This window comes from Zootoca vivipara, chromosome 4 (genome assembly GCF_965207765.1).
Source record: "Zootoca vivipara chromosome 4, rZooViv2.hap1.1, whole genome shotgun sequence".
Taxonomy (NCBI): Eukaryota; Metazoa; Chordata; class Lepidosauria; order Squamata; family Lacertidae; genus Zootoca; species Zootoca vivipara.
In genome coordinates this window covers 85403081-85428618 of record NC_142587.1, presented here as the reverse complement: position 1 = coordinate 85428618, position 25538 = coordinate 85403081, and the positions used below count along the sequence as shown (strand labels likewise).

The window sequence follows — 25538 nt, the reverse complement described above, 5'->3', positions numbered from 1 at the left end:
CCCGCTGCAGCAGTACCTATTCATCTACTTGCACGGATATGTTTTTGAACTGCTAGGTTGGCAGAAGCTGGGACAGAGCAATAGAGCTCACCCTGTCGCATGGATTTGAACTGTCACCCTTCCAATCGACAAGCGTAAGAGGCTCAGTGGTTTAGACCACAGCGCCACTTGCATCCCCTTTTTAAAAGGGATCTATTTGGGGGTCCTGGAAATTACAGGTTAGCTTAACGTCCGTCTAGGGAAAACGGGTGGAACGTGTATTTAAATATAAAATAACTAAACACGTAAAAAAAAATATTGTTGAAGCAGAACAGGCATGGCTTCTGCAAAAGCAAGCCCTATTTCCCAAACCTATTACAAGTTCTTTGAAAGTGTCAACAAGCATATAAATAGAGATGATTTAGCTGACACAGTTTACTTGGTCCTTATCAAGGACTCCTGAGTAAGCTTAGCAGTTAAGGGATATGAAGAGATATCATCTTGTGGATCAGGAATTTGTTAAGTAGCAGGAAACAGAGAGAAGGAATAAATGGACATTTAGTCTAGAAGGACCATCACTTTGGCACAAAATCTTAATTCAGAAATATAAAATAATAATGCACTATTTTAAATTTGAGGGTCATTTCTTAACATAAGCATGAATGTTTAGTCATCTCAGGAAACTCAAAACACACACTATTCATTTCCAGTTTCTTTATATATTACTTAATATTTATCCACAAGAATTTCCCCACTACCAGTTGAGGAAGCAGAAAACAATGTAAAATTTGTGCCTGGGGTTGATTTGTGTGGGAGGATTTGACTTGCACTGCAAGACATGTAATGGAAAAATTCCTAAATCTGCATCTAATGACCTTTTGGGTGGGCAGCAAATACTTGTGAGACTATGTGGACGAGACTAATCATTATGGTATCCCCGCCTCCCCTTCTGCAACCAGTGAGAATGGCTAATGCACAACCATGGAGTCCTTATGCAAATTTGTATGATGCTGTCCTATTTGTCACGTGTCTTAATGCTACTGTATTAGGAAGCATGCCCTTGGCTACAGCCTAAATCACTTATTGCTTTACATTTTCTAGAACGACACCCCAGGAATAAACAGTTCTATCCCTAATCTCGTTTGCTGTGGCACAAATTACACCCTGGAAAGAAATTCAAAAACTGAAAAGGCAAAATAACTGACTCCCTAGAATTCCTACCCAGAGGTCTTTTCTTAGAAACATTACAAGCATGCTTTAAAACTGTCCTCTGCAACAGTATGGACTAGAATCATGTGTGTGTGTGTGTGTGTGTGTGTGTATATATATATATATATATATATATATATATATATATATATATATATATATATGTTTAAAAGAATAAGGACAGCTATTTGAGGCATCTATTTCCTGGATAAAACTCTAGAATTTTTTTAAGCCTACTCTGCACAGGTACAGAGACCACAGATAAGGATAGCCATTTGTTACACAGGTAACATGAAAGCAACACTGGATTTTGGGAGGCTGGACCAAACATACCTGAGAGGTGGCTGTTCTAGGCATATGGACTTGCATGTTTGCTTGTTTATTATATTTGTTAGTCTTTATTATATTCATTGTTTTATTTAAATGAAATTTAAAAACAAAAAAAAACCATATGCACAAACATGACACTGAATCCAGTAAAACAGACCAATACTGGCACAGAGAGTAAATATAGATTATTTATTTATTTAAAAGCATTTCCAAACTGCTTAATATTTAAAAAATCTCTACATGGTAAACAAAAAAATGCAACATTAAAAAAAAGATACACCATAAAGATCAGTAATGAAGATTAAATCAGTAGCAACAGGGACAAATCTTATGAGTCAGGTAGTCTGGGCAAAAAGCAATAAATCTTTACAAGACATCTGAAGCAAGCATTGACTAATCAAAGAGAATGAAAACATCATTTTAAGGCAGGGGTTGTCATCCTGACATCCATGAAGACTTACGGTACATTAGTGAGCCAGGGCAGGTGCCCCAGACCCTGAGCTTTCTTTTTTTTAAAAAAAAAAGTGTCCTAACTTATGGGGGCAAAATGTGCAGGCACCTCCTTAGTGATTTTGTGAAATAAGTGAGGTCTCGGGCTGCCCCTGCAGCCAGGGTTGCTGTCTGTCAACACATAACATCAGCACTAAACTTCACTAGCTGCCACTATGTTACTGGACCAAATGTAAGGTCTTACTGCTAATGTATAAAGCCCTACATAACTTGGGACCAGGATGTGAGATTGCTTTACCCCTTCTATGCCTGCCTGTTTACCGTGGTCATCTAAGGAGGTCTTTCTTGTGCCGTGCCAGAGATTCAATGGTGGTTGCGCCTTCAGTTCAGTGGCACCTGCGTTGTGAAACACAGAGCATTTTGAAATTAGACAATTTCCAACACGGTAGACCTTCCACTGGATGCTAAAAGTTCTATTTCTGCGAGCTTTCTCAAAAGCAGGCATCCCCAAACTGCGGCCCTCCAGATGTTTTGGCCTACAACTCCCATGATCCCTAGCTAACAGGACCAGTGGTCAGGGATGATGGGAATTGTAGTCCAAAACATCTGGAGGGACGAAGTTTGGGGGTGCCTGCTCAAAAGGATGAATCAGTGTGCAGATAGTATCAAATTCCTCCTTGGAAACAGTTTGTTTTGCCTTATATTTTCTTGTTGTTGTATACAGTACTGTTATATGTTGAGTTTATAAATATTTCAAATAAATAAAATGACAAAGTTGCTTCCTAGCAAGAAATGTAGGGTGCATGGTTTTCTGCCAGTCATTTAACTGGAACTCACAGCAATGACGTTAAAAGTTACATTTCCTTTTCCTTTGTTTCTTCCTTTTCTGTACAGCACCATGTGTGACCCTGTTGCTTTTGCTTGCTCCCTTAGCAGCTTTTGATACCACTGACCATGGGCTATTACTGGACTGACTCCATGAGTTGGTAGCTGGAGGCATGCCACTGTTATACATTTGTTCCACTCCTACCCACTGGGTCAGTTCCAGAGTGGTGCTGGGTGAGTCTATGTCAGGCCCCTGGCAGTTACACTATAGGTCCTAGGGTATCACAAAATGTCATTTTGTTCCCAATGGTGTTTAACATCTATATGAAACCACTAGGAGGGGCCATTAGGGGAATTAGAACATGGTGCCATTGATATACTGATGACACTCAGCTCTATTTCTCTCTTCCATCTGAGTCAGGTGAGGTTGTACAAGTTCTGGACCAGAGCCTGGATGCAATGGAAGACAGATTAGCTGAAGCTAAATCCCAAAAAGGTGGAGGTCCTGTGGGTTGTGGTTTATGGCGCTGTGGGGGACCCAGGTGGCGCTGTGGTTAAACCACTGAGCCTAGGGCTTGCTGATCAGAAGGTCGGCGGTTCGAATCCCTGTGATGGGGTGAGCTCCCGTTGCTTGGTCCCAGCTCCTGCCAACCTAGCAGTTCGAAAGCACGTCAAAATGCAAGTAGATAAATAGGAACCGCTACAGCGGAAAGGTAAACGGCGTTTCCATGTGCTGCTCTGGTTTGCCAGAAGCGGCTTTGTCATGCTGGCCACATGACCTGGAAGCTATACGCCGGCTCCCTCGGCCAATAATGCGAGATGAGCACGCAACCCCAGAGTCGGTCACGACTGGACCTAATGGTCAGGGGTCCCTTTACCTTTACCTTACCCCGCCCATCTGGATGGGTTTCCCCCGCCACTCTGGGCGGCTTCCAACAAATACAAAAATACTTTAAAATATCACAGATTAAAAACTTCCCTAAACAGGGCTGCCTTTAGGTGTTTTCTAAATGTCAGGTAGTTGTTCATCTCCCTGACCTCCGATGGAAGGCCCTGGTTCCCTGTAGCTTTGCTTCTCGCAGTGAGGGAACCGCCAGAAGGCCCTCGGCGCTGGATCTCAGTGTCTGGGCTGAACAATGGTGGTGGAGACGCTCCTTCAGGTATATAGGACCGAGGCCATTTAGGGCTTTAAAGGTCAGCGCCAACACTTTGAATTGTGCTCGGAAAGGTACTAGGAGCCAATGTAGGTCTCTTAGGTTCTGTGGTTCTCTTTCCAGGAATTGGGTAATTCCTTCAGAAATGGGGCAGCACTTCTCTCTAAAGGAGCAAGTACATAGTGTGGGGGTGCTCCTGGACTCATCATTGCCACGGGAGGTGGCCTCAGTGGCAAGGAGCATTTTCTACCATACTTGGCTGCTTTGATACACAACTATAATCATCCCTGGACAGAAATGCACTGGTCACCTCTGGACTAGATTACCCTGTGAGGCTGTCCTAGAAGCTGCAGCTGGTGCAGAATGCAACAGCTATCCTACTGACTGAGGCATATAACTGTGACCATGTTACACCACTAGGTACCAGGTTGGTTAGTTTTACTTAGGCTTAGGTACAGTTACAATAGCACTCTATTGGTGCTGGGACTACGGAGTAGTAAATTATTTACAGAAATTGTTATTAGGCAATACTGAAGAAGCTCATCAAATTTTTGAAAGGCCACTTATTCTAAACCTTTGAATCTACAAATAGTGAATTGGCTAGACACTTGAAATCTGCTACTTCATTATCTATGAAAGAATGTTTAAGTCATGTCTTAGGTACATGTGAGTTGGGCAAACCTACTGTCTGTATTTTAAAGAGAGATGGGATTTGGCCTCAAGTATCAGTGTCAGATTAATAGCCACATATTTATACAAGAAATTACATTGTGATTTTAATTATCTATACAGAATCATTGCCTTTTAAAAATGTGACTTATTTAATGATTTTAAAAATACACAATTATAATCATTTACCTACATTGAGCTCTGTCATGGAATTTCCCCCAAATCTTACATGCAAAAGAAACTTTGTCTAAAATATCTACTCACAAGATTGCTTTTTCTATTTTACTGGATTTGTCATTTTGATATTTCACAGTGATCCTATTAAAAGGTTTATTGTTGATCAAAATTTTCCTTATGGGTTTGGTGTTTTTTTTTGGGGGGGGGGGGATAAGGACTGACACTGCCAGAAGGATTAAAGTTCACTACATGGCAGCAAAACTCTCTTTTCCCTCTCCTAGGCTTCCTGGCAATATGGGCTGAGAAATGGGTGATTTATCTCAGACTACATCCTATAGATGCATTAAAATTTGAAGGATAGTAAAAAAAAACATAAATAACAACAGCACAGGTCCCAATATCAGTCGTTGGGGAATTTGCAGAAATCTGCTTTGGCAGGTGTTAGGACAATTGGAACACCCAGCTCCCAATACATTTCCGAGCACAATTCAAAGTGTTGGTGCTGACCTTTAAAGCCCTAAACGGCCTTGGTTCAGTATACCTGAAGGAGCGTCTTCACCCCCATCGTTCTGCCCGGACATTGAGGTCCAGGCAGAGGGCCTTCTCGGTAGTGGCACCCGCCCTGTGGAACACCCACCAGATGTCAAAGAGAAAAACAGCTACCAGATTTTTAGAAGACATCTGAAGGCAGCGCTGTTTAGGGAAGCTTTTAATGTTTAATAGATTATTGCATTTTAATGTTCTGTTGGAAGCCGCCCAGAGTGGCTGGGGAAACTCAGCCAGATGGGCGGGGTATAAGTAATAAATTATTATTATTATTATTATTAGCAGCAACAATTAAAATATTGCATTTTAAAATTACTGTAACCCACTCTTGGGCCTTATAAAGGGGAAGTATGAAATTGAAATAAACAATAATTCGCAACTAGCATGAGAGCTCTTAAATAAACTTTTCACTGTTGAATATATAAAACCCCATGAAGTCAGATACTGAAGGAAGAAAAAATGATTGTGAAACCAAAGGGATAAGGGAAAACTGGGGAGAGTCCAGAATTTTATTAAAAAGTAACTTTTGGTAGTCAATACAATCTTTTTGTATGTCATTTCAAACAAATCTTCAGCATTGTAAAAGAGAAAACGCAAACCTGGCTGTCTGCCAGAAGGGCATGACACACAGGAAATAATTCAGCGAGTGGAATTCCCCCTTTCGTAAAAGGTCATGTGAAGTGAAAATATAGTTCAGCTGGGTTTCCCCTAGACAAAAAGTACCTAATGTCCTTGGCAAATACTGCCAAGCTGGTACAAGATTAATTTGCATTGATTTAAAAGAAATAATGGTGTTTACTTTCTATGATCAATTGAATTTCCCCCATTCCTTGTTATTACTATGTAGCAGTGACAGATTTTCACTGTACAGTATGCACCCGAAATCTTCTCAGTTTCTTTTCCCATACAGTACTGGAAATTTTCTGAAAGGAAAATTTCACATGAACTCACTGTGCAGCCATATGTAAGCCACTTTTTCACTGTAAGCCCCATCCCATCTATAACATGCAGACAGTAACACTGGCCTACCGTACATTACAAGGTTGTTGGGATTATTGAGAATGAAATGTCTTTGAGCACAGAATAAATAAAAAATATTGTAATGACTATCTTGTTATTACAATGATTTACAACTACAGATTTTTGAACTGCACCAAGAAATACACAGGTTGCACCTGTCAAGGTTGAGCTATCCCGTCCATGTACATAATCACTGTTGCCTAGGAGCATTACATCCATAGAGTCCTCCCCCTGCCTCTCCTTCCTCCAGTTATGCCACGGACACACAAAATTAACAACTGCACGTCTTCATATGTAAACCTCATGCGTTTGGGCATATATAGAATTCAGGCAACTGTTTTTTCAGGTATGCTGCAACTTGGCAAAGAGTTTTGCAACCCACACAGAGCAATGACCTTGCTTCAAGGCTGCCGACAGAATAGCAGGAAGGCTGATTGCAGTGTGCAGGGGATTCTAGGTTCCAGAAAGACCCTTGCACCATTAGCAGGATGACGCTACATGACTAGGCCAACTGCTTCCTTATCTCCTAAAAGCAGCAGATCACCTCCCACTTCATCCCTGCAAGTGTCCACTCTTGAGTCTTGTCCTTCACTTTGAGAATCGGATAGCCCAATCCTATGCATGCTTACTCAGTAGGGGTTTACACTCAACAAGGTTGAGCGCAGTTAGCCTTAATTAATAAAATATACTTTGAATCTCTGAAGGGGAAGGGAAAATAGTACAGGTGCAAGAGTGTTACACTGTATTTGTTTTTCTTGTCTCTCATAACAACCTGTGGTCCTCCCCTGTGCATTGCCAACCTTAATTTAGCACACATACACCTCCCTTCCCCCCAAAAGAATTACAGTGCAGTATGTCTATTCAGAAGTAAACCACCCTGCTTTCAATGGGACCAGATGCACTTAGGGTGAGGAATTTGTGTCCCAACAGATGTTGCTGGACTCTTAAATCCCATCATTCCTGACCACTAGCCTTGCAGCCTGAAGGTAATGCTCCCAATTCAACTGACTCTGGAGGGCCACAGATTCCTCATCCTGATAATACTGGAATTCAGCCTCGAACTACCGGTACACACACAAAAAAGAGGAAACCTATGACCAAAAGAAAGTGGAAAAGACTTCCACATTATACATTTTGGAAAGGCCACAGCTCAGGGGCAGAGCATCTGCTTTGCACGCAGAAACTCCAAAGCAGGGCTGGGAATGTTCCCTTGCCTGAAACCCCAAGGGGAAAGCAGTTGCCAGTAATGCAGAACGACCCTGAGTTAGATGCCTCAACAGCATAGCTGCCAAGTTTTCCCTTTTCTCCCGAGGAAGCCTATTCAGCATAAGGGAATTTCCCTTTAAAAAGGGGATAACTTGGCAGCTATGCTCAACAGGTCTGACACTGTACAAGGCAGCTTCCTGTATTCCTCTATGTCTAGACAGAAATGCAGAAACAGCAACTGCGATCCACAGAGAAGCAGGGTATATCTCACCACGGAGGGGGAATTGTGTAACCTGCATTGGCTGCGGAGTCTGCCGTCCAGCTGCTCACTCATGATGGGCAACATCAACTGCTTTCCCCTTCCTTACTATGGCTTCTATTGTCTTTAAACGTGACTGGGCATCAGGGCCGGCCCACCCACGAGACAAGGTGAGGCGGCGACTGCCTCAGGCGGCAGGGTCCGCAGGGTCCCGAAGTCCATCTCCGTTCCTCGCTTCTTCCCTGGCGGAGGGGCGGAGGAGGCTGCCTCAGGTGGCAAAAGGTCTTGGGCCGGCTCTGCGGAGGGCCATTCGATCCCGGCCCGACAGCGCTCCCCCATAAACGGCTTCCGATAAATAAAAGACTCCCCTCGGAAACGGAACGCCTCCTCGCCTAAACCGCGTTCCCGTTACAAACGCCGCAGCACTCAGGCACTACTAGCAAGCGAAGCAAAACATAACGTGAAGGCTAAATAAATAAATAAACCCCCACACACCGCCGCCAAGCGTCGTGTGGAAAGGCCCTGCGTCCACCGGAGGGGACGCTGCTGCGGGCAGGCGTCGCTTCAGCTCCTGTCAATGACCCAGGACGCCGCCGCTGTTGCCGCCATCGCTCCTCCCTCGGATCCGGGTAACTATTAAAACAGGCCGTCCTCGCGCAGGGCGCTTAACCGCGCATGCGCCGCAACGGCCGCAGAACCCGGCTAGTTCTGCTGCGAGGGGCTTTTGCCCTCTTTCCGTTTGTGGAAGAAACCCGAGGCCTGTGGAGGAGGAGACGACCGCGATTGATGACAGGAATTTCCGTTCTCGAGTTATTTCCCCTCCCTCCTTTGGGGCGGGCCCCGTTCGGTCTCCTGGTTCTTTCCGCTTCTCTTGTTTCGTGAACTTCCCTTTCCCACCCTCCCCCGGTATATAGGGGCCGGGAGGCGGCCGGCGGAGACTTCCAAGTCCGCCTGGGAGGGCCTGGCGGTAAGTGGAGCCGAGGGGTCGGGGTCGGGCCTTATTGTGCCGCCGCTGCTGGAGGGCGTTTGTGGGGTATGTGTGTGTGTGTTTTACACTTTGTTACTGCTGCTGCTATCATTTTTATTATTACTTTTATACGTTATTTCTGTATAACAATATACTAGTAATATTGCTGTATAACAACATACTAATAATATTGCTGTATAATAGTATACCGGTACTAGTGCTGTTATTATTATTATTATATTGTTATAACTATACATTACTACTACTACTATCATCATCATCATCATCTGTAGCTCGCCCTTCATTCACGCGACGGTCCCAGGGCTTAAAAATGCGAAATTCGATTTAATTGCAGAACAATGCCTATACTGTATCTCTTTGTGCCGCTTGAGCTTTAAACGGAGGAACCTCAAAGCCTTTTGCAAAAAGAATTAAGGCGATGGACTCGGCGGTTAGCAGTTTTACTTTTAACACACACACGCAGCTGCTTAAAACGTTCGTAAGCGAATTAAAAAAAAAAATCGGGCCACTGCCAACCATCGCGATTTAAACCGGGCGGGGAGTTGAAACTTTAGGCTCGTAGGAGGAGGACTCGTAAGTGCCGCGATCAAAACAGGCGTGGCGTGCATTTTTGGGGTGTGTGTGCGAAATAAAAGCAGCACAGCTTAGCCACAAAGTTGACAAATCGGCATTGCACGGCAGTTGATGGAGAGAGAGAAAGAGGGAGCGGGACTGCAGTCTTCACTCTGCCCATTGAGCAAAGCCTCATAGAGCACAGCAGGTTAAAGGTGAGTAAGCATATTATGTAAGGGCTGAGCTTACTATTTTGTTGAGTCACCTCAAAGTTAGCTTACAAAATTAACTTGAACATTTATTTATTTTTATATTTAATATAATTTATATGCTGCTATATTGTTTAAAAAGCCCTCCCCCCCTCAAAGCAGTGTACAAACAGAATGAGATTATTAGCAATTGGGCAGTCATTTGAAGGCTACGGTCTTAGGACATAGCCTCTCTTCCTGCAGTTGCTGTACATTGCAGGAAAATGCTAGTTAGATGTGGTCAAGTTTCTTTTCTGAGAAGTTTGTCTGCAGTTAATGATAACCTTCCTAGGAACTGCAGAGTTTCCTAGAACAGTTTGAATGCGGTTTTATGTTTCTGTGTAGACTAGGGAGAATTACTAGGAATGGGACATGAAAGTGGAAGACATAAATTGGAGACTAATATTGATGTGACAGCTGGATTCAGAGATGAAAAGAAATTGATGTGCTAATGCTAAATAGAGTGGTATGCAGCCTATATCAGAGCCACATGTTCACATTATCAGCTGATGGGAGCAACTGATAAAATCAAGGGATGACCAAGCACTTCAGACTCTGGGTCTATCAAAGTTCAGCATTCTGTTTATAACAGCAGCCAGCCAGATGCTCTTCCAGTGGTCAGAGCAGGACATGAAGATAGCAGTAGATGATGGGTACCTTATCACTTCATTTCCATCCTGCTTTAACAACTGCTACTAAACCTACTAAACTTTGCTGGTACTTTGATTCCACTGTTCCCTTTAGTTATTACTTTTGGAATGTAACTATTGTTTCTCCTCATTGTCATCTAGCACAGTCTATTGACATTTTATTCATTCCTCCTGTAATGGCCTCACACTTGTAGTTTTCCATTTGCTCACACCAGACCTTTGATCCTTTTGTTTGATGTTCCTTTGACCTATGTGGACTACACTGTTATTTTGCAATCCTGCAGCGCAAGTCTAATAAATAGGTGCTCTTTTATATCCTAGACTGCTGCTCCATTTTAGTTCAGCTGAGTATACTTAAACGTCTTAAAATTTTATTTTATTTATTTATTGAATTTAGATACCACCCTATACCCAGAGGTAGAATAGTAGGATACTATAGGCACATTATAGGCACATAGGTATGTACTTGTAGCACAGCCAGGGTTACTTGATAGACTTGCCATATCTCTGTTATTGTAAGCCCCACTGTGGGTATTAATGTGTGCTGTTCATCTTTTACTGTCAGCTCATCACTGATTTAGACATTCTGGATCTTTTATTGTTTATGTCTAGATCTCATTTTGTATTCTGTAAATCATCCCTTGTAACTTTTCTCTTTTTGACCTCACCTTGTTTGATTTTTAATATACCTTTTTTTCTTCACATACTCTGTGCTTTATATACCTATCCTCTGAAGTTGGCTCTTCAAACATCTGATGTATGTATGAAAGGTTATGCCACAGTACATGTGCTAGCCTTATGGTGTCAAATAATGGAATAGGCTAATAAGGGTCTGTAATTTAATACATTTGAGTATGGAATTTTATCTAGACTACCACAGACAGATTCATAGGAAATAAAAAAAATAACTTTATTTGAAGATGCTAAAAATCCAAAGTGCCATTTATTTTTTGAAAGTCTGACATAATCTTAGAGTTGTCTGTCATAGGGAAAAATTGATCCCTGCTGACAGCTAATGGTGTATTGTTATGTTAAAATGATTTGCTAATTACTCAGAAAGTGTAGAAGTGCAAGACTTGAGTATTATGGATGCCTTCCTACATCAGGCACTTAAAATATGCTTTAGCTCCTCCAAAGAGGCAGTAGCTGAGATGCACTTAATATTACGGCTGCTAGCTCATTTAGATACTACTAAACAGATTGTTTAGTTTTCTAATTAACTCATTAGTTTTCTGTGTTCCCATACTTCAGAAATGCTATTTTCTGAGTTCTGAAGAACTGTGAACTTGAGATCTCTTTTTGCCCTGGATATAAATATGCATGTGTTCACTCCATGGTGGTGTATGATACATCATGCAGCACAGGCACTTTCCTAGATGGAAAGTCTGTGTATAAAAAGTCACATGTTAAGCACAATCAAATGCATAATTTTGTACTATATGCTCTAGCATGCAAAAGAGAACTAGATGGAATTCTGAAAAGTATTGATTGATTGTGACCAAAGCACTGTGAACCAAAATAATTTTGGTATAATAATACCTGTAGTAATCTGCAGTCAATTCCAGAACAACTTTTGAAATGGTTAAATACACTGCGCAATTGGAAGCATTGACCTCAATGTCAGTAAGCTTTCAGAGGATGCCTTGCTTTCCACATGAAAATCCCTACTTAGAAAGCTTACAGATTGGCAGATATGAATGCTTCCTATGTGCAGGTGAATATCAACTTATGGGAGCCTTCATACATGGCCTCTTGTGTACAGTTGATTCCCCCCCCCCCAGTGCCATTCTGAGAGATTTGCAGCTAACCTGAACTGCTCAACTCTACATCAGTGGTGTCAACACTGATTCCTTTATGGTCTTTCAGTATAGGCACAAATGATGCTTTGTGGGCTAAATTGGCTTCAGTTCAACACCAGTCCATTCTAACAGTTGGCATAGACAGGTTATTAGACTGGCTAAAAATATAACTGTGAAGTGAAGTTTATTGCCATTAAATATTTGTAGTGCTTTACAACTGTGTACACACACAGTATACTGTAACTTTTTAAAAGAAGCTCATATATCTTTTTCTCTTCATGCAGGTCTTGGTAACCTTGTGTTTATCACACATTACATTTACTGTTTCTCCTTGTGGACCCAATATTGTAATATGGCTGCCTAAGCCCCTTAAAAGGGACTTGAGTCTGAAGTCTGGGAGATAGTTTTGTGCATAAATACTAAAATTATTTTTGCTTTTATTAAGGAGAGCATCTACTGCTCAGTAAACATGACTTGCCTAAATATTTTAGCTAATGAGTATTATTATTATTTATTAAATTTCTATACAGCTCTTCATCTGACGTTTCATTTTTCCTCTCCTAAGCAATATAATTATGTTAAACACAATAAACTTCTAATAATATTAAAGCAACCTGGTTAAAATTATGCTATTAAACTTCAGCAACAACATAAGGAAAGAAAATGTTCCAGGGCTGATTAAAGCTTGTTGGTGTCCAGGGCGAGAGCAATAGTGGTTGGCAGAGATCACCCTTAGCTTAATAGTTCCAAAACGTCATTGATGTATTTGAGGGGAAATCCTTGAATATCTTATTGCCAAGAATTAAACTAATCTTAAGAGGGAGCAGATGTATTTATGTACTAAAGTTTCAAAACACAGGGTGGCATCCTATATTTGTCATATTCAGAGTAGAACCACTGAAATCAGTGGAGATTTGCATCCACTCATTTCAGTGGGTCTACTCTAAGTAAAACTTAGTTGGGTACAACCCATACATTCCTGGTTTAATCTGATTTTTAAGGGGAAAAGGTTTCTAAGCGTATGTAGCCAACTACAGATTCCACTTTTCCTTAATACCCTACATTTCTGCACTATTATTTTCTACATAGTAACAGGATTTGGAAACTAATGCTGCAGCCTGGCGCTAAGTTACTTTATTTGGACTTTCTTTGATTTGGGTGGGACTCATGTCCAAGTTTATAGGCTATGGGGCTGAATATTGAGTTTTCCTCATGACGCTTTATTTTTAAGGCTTCCTCGCTTCTTCCATTATAAGAAGGGGAACATTAGCACTTGTAAGGAAGAAGGAACTTCAGTGTTCTAAGGAAGTGTGCATTTTGAAAAAGAGAACAAATGTTTAGCCAGAAAGATGAAAGTATTGAATGAAAGAGATACTTTATAAAGAAATTGCATGCAATGTTTTGCTTTCAGGTTTTTATTTTATTATGGCCTGGAAGTTAATCAGATTTGCACAAAACTATCTCCCAGGCTTCAGACTCGTCCCATTCTCCTATCTTATTTCATCGTCATGAACATATATGATTCATTCCCGTCCAAACTGAGGAATAGCAGTGATGTAAGTGAACTGACGTACGATCTGTCATGTGAACTCTACAGGATGTCTACCTTTTCGACTTTCCCTCGGAATGTACCTGTATCTGAAAGGAGTCTCGCCCGTGCTGGTTTCTATTACACTGGTGTGAAAGACAAAGTAAAATGTTTTAGTTGTGGCTTGATGTTGGATAACTGGAAAAATGGTGACAAGGCTCTGGACAAGCATAAGCAACTCTACCCTAGTTGCAACTTTGTTAAGAGTTTGACTCCATTGAACAATCTTGGTTCATCATTTAATTCTGCCTTTTCACCTCCAACTGCCTTTGGCCTTTCTTCTTCACATTCCCCGACACCAGCAGCAAATATGGATCAAATTGGTTATATCAGTGGAAGCTTTTCAAGCTTTCCTCCTGATCCAGTCACATCCAGGGCAGTTGAAGACTTGTCCCATTTGAGACCTAAAACAGTCAATTATGCAATGAGCACAGAAGAAGTCAGACTGCACACTTTTGAGTCATGGCCACTGACATTTCTGTCACCATCTTCTTTGGCAAAAGCTGGATTTTATTACATTGGGCCTGTGGACAGGGTGGCTTGTTTTGCCTGTGGTGGTCAACTGAGCAACTGGGAGCCTAAGGATAATGCCATGTCGGAACATCGGAGGCACTTTCCAAATTGCCCTTTTGTGGAACAAATGCGTGACCAGACCAGTTTCACAGTCTCCAATATGAGCATGCAAACCTACGTAATGCGCCTCAGCACTTTCAAAAGCTGGCCAGCTGCAGTTCCAGTTCAGCCACCGCGGCTTGCGGATGCCGGCTTCTATTATGTGGGTAAGAAAGCTGCCTATTTTTGGTCACTTCGACTCTATTTAATTTTTTTGAACTGTTTAATCAGTGACTGCTGAATGTATCTTAAAAAATATTATATAAACTGTTTTTCCCCTCCCCTCTTCAGGTCGCAATGATGATGTTAAATGTTTCTGCTGTGATGGTGGACTCAGGTGTTGGGAGTCGGGGGATGATCCATGGGTAGAACATGCTAAATGGTTTCCAAGGTACATCTAAACATCTTTGAAATAGTAGCAATTATGGTCCTAATCTTAATATATTTGGAACTGAAAGGCAAAACTAGTATCCCAAAGAGATCTATTTTAAGAGGAGTGTTGTTGTTTTTCCTGCTGAGAGTTGTACTGCCCTTGGGGCAATCTGTTGGGGGCAAATGCTAACAGTGAGCAGACTATATTCTATTCTCTTTTCCCCCCTGCCAAGTGGGCTGCCAGGGAGTGACTAGATAGTTTTTGCAGGGGACTGAACTGATCGTTCTCAGAAGGCTTTCTCTGCACCCTTCTCATTTCTCCCTCCATATTTCCTCTGCTTATTCCATCCAGACTTTCCCCTACCCACATGAAATTAGATTGAGGGCTGCATGTGACCTTTGGGTCATAGGTTGACCGACCTTGGTTTAAACGGAGCAGATTCTCTGTTAGTATGTTATGTATCTGGAGGAGTTGCCATGCCAGATTACAAACTCCACTTTGAAAGTGAACATTTAGAACTGGGCATGCATACGGCTTATCTGAGGCACTTCAGTCTGCATGTATCTGGAGCAGGCATCCCCAAACTTCGGCCCTCCCGATGTTTTGGACTACAATTCCCATCTTCCCCGACCACTGGTCCTGTTAGCTAGGGATCATGGGAGTTGTAGGCCAAAACATCTGGAGGGCCGCAGTTTGGGGATGCCTGATCTGGAGCAATGTACAATCTGTATATTAGAATTGAAACACTGCATTTTATCTTCTAGATGTGAGTACCTGCGGCATATGAAAGGACAAGAGTTTGTCCATCAGATTCAAGTAAGATTCCCCCATCTTCTTGAACAGGTATTCAAACGACTACTTTGCTCTCATTTCAGCAGTATTCTTGTGTAATACCTCATAGATTTTTAAGTTGGACACTTTCAAACTAAGCTCTCTAGAAGAACCTTTAATTTTAATTTCTTCCCCCTAATCCAGGGGTCTGCAACCTTTAAGACAAAAAGAGCCACTTGGACCCGCTTCTGAAGGGGAAAAAAAAACTGGGAGCCGCAAAACCATTGCAACATTTAAAACAAACATAACACTGCATATTTTCACACCTGAGGTTTTTCTTATTTTTAATTGTTTTATAGCCTGCTTTTCAGCTTCAAAACAAGCTCCTCAATGTGAGAAACAAAAAAGTTAAGAACTACCGTACTTATATAAAAATAAATTACTGTAAAACAAAAATCATAAACAAAATTTTTTAGAGAAGCAAATCTATACATGCACTGGTAGTCGTTAAAGTACCACAAGACTGTGGCTTTCATGAACCATTTCATCAGCTGCATGGCAAGCTGAGATGAGAGGCAGATATTTGCTATTACAAATTCAGGCTGGAAAGACTAGCAATGCAAGATGTATGGTAAGTGTTACTTTGCAGGGCACAACTTCAATTCAAGATCCACATTTTTTAAAAAAGTTATCTGAGTGGTCTCTGAATTCCTGCATTGCAGGGGGTTGGACTAGATGTCTTCAGGGTCCCTTCCAACTCTATGATTCTATAGTCGTGCCATCTATGATTCTGACTGAACCTGGGACTTTCTGTGTACAAAGCATGTGTTCTACCACTGAGTTGTGAACCTCCCCCCCTTTTATTTTTAAAATCCTGTTGCATTAATACTGTCACAGCTGTGTAAAGCAGCCTTTGTCAACCTGGTGCCCTCCAAGAGACTTTGAATCAGCACCAATCAGCAAGAGATTTATTGTATTGAAGTATATATTGAAGGGGGAGAGAGCTGATATTGCAGCTATAGAACAGAAGCAAGCAAAAAAGGGGGGTGAATGAAAGAACAGTGCTCAAGAATGTGAAGGGTAGGTTTATATTGTAGCAGAGCAGAAAGAAGAACTTATTCAAGCTCCAGTTCTGACATGCGAGGAAAGGGGGCAGGGGGACAAACAAAGTCTCTCTCTCTCTCTCTCTCTCTCTCTCTCTCTCTCTCTCTCTCTCTCTCTCTCTCTCTGTGTGTGTGTGTGTGTGTGTGTGGCAAAGGGGGGCAGAGAGAAGAAGGATGCAATGAGGATGGGGGATAGAAGAAAAGGAGGACCAGTTTGATAGGGAAACACCGTGAGGGGGGGGAGTGAGGCGAAAACTGAAAATCCTAAAAGGAATTTGGGGGGAGGAGGAGTGTGGGGAAAGAGAGAGAAGCATGGGGAAAGGGGTGGAAAGAGAAAATAAAAGAGAAAAGTCACTATCAGGTTTGGATTGGAAAACAGCCTTGCATCCTGTGAAATACACTTCAAATGGTAGATCTTGTTAAAGGAAACCACTTTTTTATCATTCAAACAAAAGGTCAAAACACCCCAACATTTAATTGTTATTTCCTCCGTCCTGTCATCAAAAGGGGGGAGGAAAAAGGACCTTATACATTTTATGAATGAGTAACATATGGGACTCTAAGACTGAGGAAACCCCTTTTTCAGCTCCGGACTTCAAAGGTGCTATGGGTTTACACTTTCAATTGACACTCTCAATTGGGAGAGATCAGATAAGACAATAGGTGTGCATTCCAAACCCGCTGATGTTACAATGGACTGATCAACAAAAAGCAGCCAGCAAGGAGGCTTTACTTTAACAATTAATATAAAATTGAGATTTTAACCGATTCACAAAATTCCAGTGCCAGCTCCCCTCTGCTACACAGAACTCATAAATACGTAAAGCGAACCAAGAGCACTCGACCACCCTCCTATCCCTCTTTCCCTCCTAGGAAAGAGACAAGCCCCCACCCCTTACACACCTCTCCCGCTCGTCCCCACCTCCGCCTCCCGAGCAGGAGAGGCGGCAGCAGCAGCAGCAGCAGCAACACCATTTCAGCGGCTCCTCAAAAGCTGCCCTTTCTCGCAGCCGCGCCTGTCTCTCTCTTTCCCAGCAAGCGTGTCTCTTTAACCCCATCAGGGCTGGGCTATCCGTGCCTCCGCCACCCAACTCTTCCAGCCTCGGCAAGTCCACCATTTCGGAGCCGGCGAGTGGGAAGCCCCGATAGGGTTAAAGAGGCTGTGTGAGCCAGGCAGGGGCAGAGAGCTGCCTGGCTCACGCTTTCTCACTTAGAACGGCAGTTAGCCTCGCGCTCAAGAAAAGCCAGAGCGCGAGGCGGACAGAGCACCGGGCGGCGGGCGGGCTGGCCAGCGCAGCGCCCCCGGAGCCACGGCAAAGCTGTTAAGGAGCCGCATGCGGCTCCGGAGCCGCGGGTTGCCGACCCCAGCCCTAATCACATAAAAGCCAACCAAGTGTTAGGCATGCTGAAAGTGGCTACAAATAAAGGTGTGACTTGTACCATGTAACTTGATTAAATGACAAGGGCAAAGGGTGTGGTCTTTTAGAGAGCACCTTAGTTTTCTATGATTCAGTAGAAACTCGTCAATTTCACAAGGCAACTGTGATGGTTTCCTAAGATAGTTTGAGTGACTAAGTGGCTAGTTGAGCAAACTGCTTGACGTGTGATTTATTACTGTGCTCACTGCAGCTAACAAAATTGCATATAGGAGCCACAAGCAGTGACAATATATTGTGACAGCAACAGTTCAGCCCTCAAAGTGTCTAACAAGAACATTGGTGTGGTGTTCAGGACAGAGTGCATGCAGATGTTTAGGGTGACTGTTTAAGTGGTTTAAATTTTGGCAAACTTCTTGTATTCACTGCTGTTTTGATACACAAAAATTAAATTCATTTTAAAACACACTTTCTGTGTTTTGTAGCTGTTATCCACTTCAGATACACCAGTGGATGAAAATGTTGATCCAAGTAAGTATTTTCTACAAGACATTTAAGTTGGTATGGATACTTGGAATATGAAAGCACTGTTTGTTAAATAGGGAATACCAAAAACACATAACACCATCAGGTTTTAATCAATTAGCTAGAAGTATTGTGTCGTACAAAGCAACTTATAACTTTTTGTCACTTGGTATTGTACTCTCAAAATGAGGAGACTTCTGTTTGTCCTATTCTCATTTGCATTGCATTGCTTACTAAGTGGAATGTTGATGCACTGTTTTTAATACAGTATTCTGTTGGAAGCTGCCCAGAGTGGCTGGAGAAACCGAGCCAGATGGGCGGGGTATAAATAATAAATTATTATTATTATTATTATTATTATTATTAATCAGTTCATATCTTGCCACAACTTGGCAAGAACATAGTGAATAACTTTTCCTGCTCTTCCACCTGTAATTGGACCTTTAAGAGTAGCTTACAACAAGTATAATAAATAACTGCAAAAAATGAGAACAGCAGCAATGGCAAACACTTTTTAAAAAAACCCCAAACTCAATGAGCAGTTCCTGAAAATGCACACTCAGAGAAGACTGTCGTTTTCTTCTTAAGGTCTTCATTGAGATTGCTGGCAAAACCTCTCTCAACATTTTCATAGCGGCCCCCTAGTGGTGCAAAAAATTATTGTGGATAGCTTTGAAATTACTGTGGGTGATCCAAATAAGTTACACTCAGGGTAAACCCACTGAAATCAATGGACTTGAATATGATCAACATTAGGTATCATCCTGTGAATTGATCTGACCTAAGTTGGAGAAAGCCAAGATCGCTTATGGAGACTGTATAATAGAGGCTAGAAATATTTGTTTGATAGCTTGCTCTGGACTTTAAAAAGCTGCTTTTCCAAATACAGCTAATGAATTAATTAGTGTTGCTGTCAAGCATAGTTCCTATATCAGCTGCTGTACTTGCAAACATCCTACCAAGTAAGTTGGTTAGTGATTCTACTTATGGAGTAGAAACAGGCTGGTTCTTGCCTATTACAGCAAGATATAGGTCTGTACGTTTCTGAAGGGGGGGTCTCATTGCTTTGTAGGTGAGCACATTCTTTGTGTGCCTACAGTTCCAGATTCAGTCCCTGGTATGTTTAGTCAAAAGGGTCGCTGATAGTAAAATTCAGAAAAGCCTTTGCTGAGATTTTTGATTTCTGTTCTCAGTCACTGCTAATCTAAATATATCCATGGTCTGACTTAGTATAAGACAGTTTAATATATTCACATCCATAAGCAGCTTGTGTGAAAAAGCTAATTTGTATAAGAGTAAAGCAAAGATCTTTTCAATGTTAGACATGGAACCTGATGTAGACATGATCTTATTCTCTGTTTTAATTTAAATTGTAAGCATATTCTTCAAAAGCCATATGGATCTAATGAGCAATGCCATGAATTTTTCTCTGAGCAGTTATTCATTTTGATCCTGGTGAGAATGCTTCAGAAGATGCAATCATGATGAAAACCCCAGTGGTTGAAGCTGCCTTGGAGATGGGATTCAGCAAAAGACTAGTCAAGCAGACTGTTCAGAGTAAAATATTAACAACCGGAGAGAATTATAAATCTGTAAATGATCTTGTGTCCGACCTCATTGCTGCAGGAGATGAGATGAATGAAGAAGAGAAGGTGGTGCAAGCAGAGGAAGTGACATCAGGTATGTAAAAAGCTCTAGTGATAGAATCTGGTATGTTGCTTCATTCTCTTCATAATCATCCTTGAAATATGGCTTCCCAGCTTCCACTTGGAAGACTCCCAGAAGGGAAGAGCCCACAGCCCTCAAGGATTCCATTATCAAATTGCTTTCATTAGATCTAGTCCTGCCATCTAGGGTTGCTGGATGACAATCCATCAGGTATTGAATTGTGTTACTGTTTCTCCTGTCAACCTCTGGGCTAAATACCGTACTTTTCCATCTATAAGACGCCCCCTTGTATAAGGAAAACCCCCCCCCCAATTTTGGGAGACTAAATTTAAAGAAAATGAGGGGAGATGACCCAAAGTTGTTGAGCCTCTCCCCACACACGGCTGTGGGCAGGAAACACTCCCTAGATTGTTTCCCATGCACAACAGCATTGGGTGAATTTGTGCTCCCTCCAGCCATCCGGTTTGCAGGAGCGCAATCTCTCCCGATGCTGCCACGCAGCGGCATCAGGTGAATTTGCACGCACGTCAGAGAGCTGTCTGGCGGCACACAGTTTCTCCCCCTCCCCCCCCCAGCTGTGGACAGGAAACACCCCTCAGATCGCTCCCCGCTCTCTGCGGCATCGAGGGAAGCTGCACTCCTGCCAACCGAATGGCTGGCGGTGTGCCGCTTCTCTCCCCCCCCCCCCGCCATGCCACTATCCATGTATTGGACGACCCCAGTTTTTTTATGTGATTTTTGAGTCGAAAAATCTCGTCCAATACACGGAAAAATACGGTATATCCAGTTCCATCAGTGTTTCTGCATAGGACCTAAATGAAACTCAGTTCAGGCAAGTTGGAGGTACTGTTGTTTGGTGGTTGGTTTCCCCAATTAGGTAGTGATCAGTCTTTGGATGGCATTGTACTAACCGTAAAGAAGCAGACTCATAACTTGAAGTGCTCTTGGAGTGCCTTTTCACTGATTTGCCAGTGTCAGCCCTATTTGGATAGAACCTTGCTACAGTTATCCATGCTCTGGTAACCTCATAGTTGGATTATTGTAATTTATTAAATGTGGGGCTGCCTTTTAAAATGGCCTGGAAACTTCAGTTGGTCCAAAATAGGCTAGCTAGGTAAATATGATACAATGCAAATGCTTTGTCCGCATTCACTCCCAATCCATTTTATCAGTACACCCAGACAGTATACTCTTCTATATGCTAAGTTAACACATAAGAAAATTGTTCTTAAAGCATAATTCAACTTTCTTCCAATCTTTTGGGACATTCTTTTTTCAGGTGAGGGAAGGCTGGGGAGGAAGACCTGCAGGCTTTGTGAACGTTGAAATGTTGTATTTTCTTTATCATACCTAAACTTGTTTCAGAAGCATAAATTATTTTTAATTCCATTCTCCCCCACCCTCTTGTGATTTCAAAATTTCTCCTTAAATCTTCCAATGCTAAACAAATTGAACTATAATCATTTTTCATTATTTATGTTTTAGATCTGTCCTTAATCAGAAAGAACCGAAATGCATTGTTTCAGCGCTTGACATGTGTGCTTCCTATCCTTGAAAGTTTATTAACATCCAAAGTAATAACTGAAGTTGAATACCATGTTATTAAACAAAAAACACAGACACCACTGCAAGCAAGAGAACTGATTGATACCATCTTGGTGAAAGGAAACACAGCTGCAAACATATTCAGAAATGGTTTACAAGAGTGTGATTCTGTTTTATACAAAGACTTGTTTGGTGAGTTCGGTGAGAAAAGAATGTGCTGGTTAACATCTAATTGCCACTTCTATGAGAGATGACAGCCTTAGCATGTTATAATTCAGAGCAGTAATAGAGTTCATTGGCCTTGCTTTAAGTATTGTATGCCGGAAATCATAGAACCCTGTCGATTAGTATGGCAGCTTATTGCTTGCAGGAAATCTTAAGTTTATTGAACAGAACTATTTTTTTTTATTTTTTTTTAGAGGAGAAGAAAATGCCTTATATTCAGACAGAAGATGTTTCAGGTAAAAACTGAATTCACTAAAATAGCATTGGGCACCATTTGAAATAATATGGATTGCTTATAAAAATAAATTTTAAAACTCGCATTTTAATGAGTTTCAGATACTTGGTATAAAGAAGCACCATATACAGTGGTACCTCTGTTTTCGAATGCAATCTGTTCCAGAAGACAGTTCGACTTCTGAAATGTTTGAAAACTGAAGCATGCATTTCCGGAAGCATTTACGTCCGGAAAACTCAATATGGAAGCCGCATGGCACATTCGGCTTCTGAAAAGCATTCAAAAACTGAAGCAGTTACTTCCGGGTTTTCGGCGTTCGAAACCCAAAACGTTTGACTTCTGAGATGTTCGAAAACCAAGGTTCCACTGTATAAACGTTTTCCTACTTCTGCAGTTTGAAATCACAGTTTAAGAAGTCTGGGCAGGTGCCATGATTGTGAGTAAATTCCAGTCGTCTTGTAACAAGAATGAAATGGAAACTTGCCTTCTGCACATCCCTGGTAGTTTGTTATCTGGAGCCTCCACCTTTTTCCCCTATAGGAAATGCCACCTTCACATTTGTTGCGAGAATAGTATCATGAAGCACACCTTCCCATTTGCTTTTTGACTCATTTTTGCGAGCAGTTTCTGAATGGGTATACCTTTGGGCATATACACCAGGAAAACTATATATAGTAGCTCTGATTTTTGAAGTCTCTTCATCAGTTAGAATAACTCCAACATGTATTGGTGGATGCAGAAAAAGAAAAGGGAGTTTTGGGGGTGGAGTGGGAGAGGCTTGGAAACCGTGGTATTTCTTTGTATTGTAAAATATAGCAGTTCAGAACATATATAACACATTTTCTCCCCTGCAGGCCTGCCCATGGAAGAACAGCTGAGACGATTGCAAGAAGAGAGAACATGCAAAGTTTGCATGGACAAGGAAGTGTCCATTGTCTTCATCCCATGTGGCCACTTAGTTGTGTGTAAAGAATGTGCCCCTTCCCTTAGAAAATGCCCTATATGCAGAGGGACAATCAAGGGTACAGTGCGGACATTTCTTTCATGAAGGGCATAAAATGAGTTTCATCAGCAAGATCCTCACAGTTATTGTGTCTCAAATGAATGGATTGCTAATCCAGTCTAGCTCCATAGTGCCTTGGAACCAAATGTTACTAAAGATGGGGGTGAGCAACCTTGCAGGGTGTGTTACAGTTTGTGGTTCACAAAAGTAGCTGTTGATTATTTGTTAACCTATTGGGAAGCTTTCTAACACGTATAACTGGTTAGTCTAAAATGTATTCTATATAGACCACATTTGAGGAACCTGAAGCTTTACCATATGTTGTTTTAGCGCAGCTCCCATTAACCTTAGCCATAGGCCCTGCTGGCTGTGAGTGGGGAGCTGGCGTCTAATGGCTCCCAGGAAGTTGCAGGTTCCCCATCCCTGATAACTAACTGAATTATGAGCAAAAGTTTGGTCATTGAAGCACCTATGCAGGAATTGCTTGAGTTGGTCATAGGACAAATTATATACCACCAAGGTGCAGTGCAAAAGGCTTATGCTACGTTGCTTTATATATGATCCTATAATGTTAAAAAATTCTTTGTGAAATAAACTTAATAGTAAAAGTTATTTAAGGAACACTGTTGGAATTTATTTTCAGCCTCATTTTCAGCCTTGCTCCATTACAGTAATTAAAGGGAAGAAAAAACCTTTTAGATACTGGTACGTCCCATTCATGCTTTTGGGTGCAGGTGGAGAGGTTTGATTTCACATACAAATGCCTGTCCGTATTACAGATCTGTACATGTGTTTTTAAAATCTTAAGTAAGGATGCAGCTCCCAAATACTTGTGTTTAAAGTTAAACAGTAGCTAGTCACTACAGTGCTCTCACCCTTGTGTTCTCTTGATTTCAGACATTTGCCTTCTAGTGGCCATATAGACCTTCCAATATTGTTGGAATTGTGCTCCTCAATAATAAAATTCACTTAATAGCTTTACATCTTTGTCCTAATAAACATTCTTACTTAGAAGCAGCCTGAGTTTTTCTAGCATCACCCCCCCCCGGGTGGCGGAGTAATTGATAGCCAATGTAGTAGATAATGCATTTGGCTTGCCCAATTTGAATCCCCATCTAGTTATAACACTGTGTTAAGTTGAGACAGCAAGTGACCCATCTTTCAGGTCCCTAAGTGAGGATAATCTCAATGTAATAACCATAATATACGCTAGGGCCAGCAAACCTGTGGTTCTGCAGCTTCTGGACTCAAAACTCCCATCAGCCCCAGCCAACACTGAATAATAATAATGGTATTTATATCCAGCCCCTCTGGGTGGCTTTCAACTTAAAAACAGCTAAACATTAGACATTAAAAACCTTTGTCAATACGGGGCTGCCTTCAGAAAGTTGTGTAGTTGTCTTATCTTTGTGATATCTGGTGGGTGGGTGCCACTACCAAGAAAGCAGTAATGCTGGAAATCGCAGTCAAACAGTAGCAGGATTCAGATGTAAGCAGTCATGACCAAGTACTGCATCAATTAAACCCGCTTCTGTCTCCTGGGAAGATGTGTGAGATTTTGTGTGTGTGTGTGTGTAGAATATATTTTAAGTCTTGCTGGATAAATGACGAGCTACTCCAATAATTGTGCTCTTGACTGGGCAGCCAGATGCCTATTGGAAGCCCACAAACGACATGAGTCCAATAGCACTCCATGTGCAATGTGAGTGAAAAATTGGAACGGCTCCAAAGGATTTTATAATGTCATGTATGCTACATTGGGCTCTTGCTCATACGTATAAACAGTGGCATTGTGTGTGACAATTATTGCTTGAGGAATTTAGAGTTGCTGAGGCTTCTGGCCCAGGCTGGTCAAAACGTAAAGGACACGAGCAAGTAGCTAGCAGTGCATAAGGACAACTTTAAAGGCAACAAATGATTCTAACTCTGAACTTTTTGATGAACTTCTTAAAATGTTTCTTAAGCACCTAACAGTGCTAGATCCTGTGACAAATTTAAAAAAATTAAATGAGGCGCTGCATCAGGGTGTCAGAAACTAAATAATTCCTTGTTTGTTCCTCATCTTACTGCTGTAGCTGCTTTCCCTTCTTACCACACCCTATGTGGTTCCAGTTTAGAGCCTGCTCCATGTAACAAATTGGGGTGTGGGGTGTGTGTGTGTGTTTGGAAACAGTAATTTAAGTGTTTGGACTTTGGACACTCCTAGACTTGTTTGGGGAGCACTAGATATTGTAATATTTTAGCTGCCTTCCATTATACTTTGTTGCAGCAGAGGGAGAGTTGGTTCTGCTACTATGAGACCAAATCTTATTTGGTTGCTCCTCTCCCTCCACTATTTCCAGTCAAAAGAGGTTGTTCTAACAACTTTAACAGTTGTTGCCTCTGTGTGTGTCCCCCTCTATGGTCTCAATTTTAAGCCTCCGAAAAAAACTTGTTGCCTTCGTCATTCTTAT

The 25538-nt window shown here is 41.7% G+C and overlaps 1 protein-coding gene and 1 long non-coding RNA gene across 24 annotated transcripts; one reads left to right on the top strand and one right to left on the bottom strand.

Annotated features, from left to right (window-relative positions):
• Positions 1-1688: 1688 nt before the first annotated feature.
• On the bottom strand, positions 1689-8470 carry LOC132592014 (uncharacterized). 2 transcript variants are annotated; one of them, XR_015949712.1, is made up of 2 exons: positions 8320-8470; positions 1689-2364 (listed from the first exon to the last, which is right to left on the bottom strand). It is a non-coding gene; the product is annotated as an uncharacterized LOC132592014 (long non-coding RNA). The 2 variants fall into 2 exon arrangements; XR_009557513.2 differs by having other exon boundaries at positions 7837-8455.
• A 64-nt stretch (positions 8471-8534) lies between these two features.
• BIRC2 (baculoviral IAP repeat containing 2) lies at positions 8535-23697 on the top strand. Of its 22 annotated transcripts, none has more exons than XM_088668365.1 (9): positions 8535-8791; positions 13659-14428; positions 14553-14652; positions 15399-15477; positions 18370-18415; positions 19847-20089; positions 21563-21814; positions 22042-22083; positions 22937-23697. In XM_088668365.1, the coding sequence occupies exons 2-9, from the start codon at positions 13660-13662 to the stop codon at positions 23128-23130; spliced, it is 1725 nt and encodes a 574-aa protein (XP_088524491.1). In that variant the 5' UTR covers positions 8535-8791; position 13659; the 3' UTR covers positions 23131-23697. The 22 variants fall into 22 exon arrangements, with proteins under 22 accessions (XP_088524491.1, XP_088524492.1, XP_034970913.1 ...); XM_088668366.1 differs by having other exon boundaries at positions 8535-8857; XM_035115022.3 differs by having other exon boundaries at positions 8540-8857; positions 13530-14428.
• The last annotated feature ends 1841 nt before the right edge of the window (positions 23698-25538 follow it).

What these genes read in the sequence shown, in the direction of transcription:
- BIRC2 (XM_035115012.3), top strand. Translation starts at nt 13,453, where the DNA reads ATGCAATGTTTTGCTTTCAGGTTTTTATTTTATTATGGCCTGGAAGTT. An exon ending in AGCAGAGGAAGTGACATCAG is followed by an intron (nt 20,090 to 21,562) that starts GTATGTAAAAAG and finishes TTTATGTTTTAG; the next exon opens with ATCTGTCCTTAATCAGAAAG. An exon ending in TCAGACAGAAGATGTTTCAG is followed by an intron (nt 22,084 to 22,936) that starts GTAAAAACTGAA and finishes TCTCCCCTGCAG; the next exon opens with GCCTGCCCATGGAAGAACAG.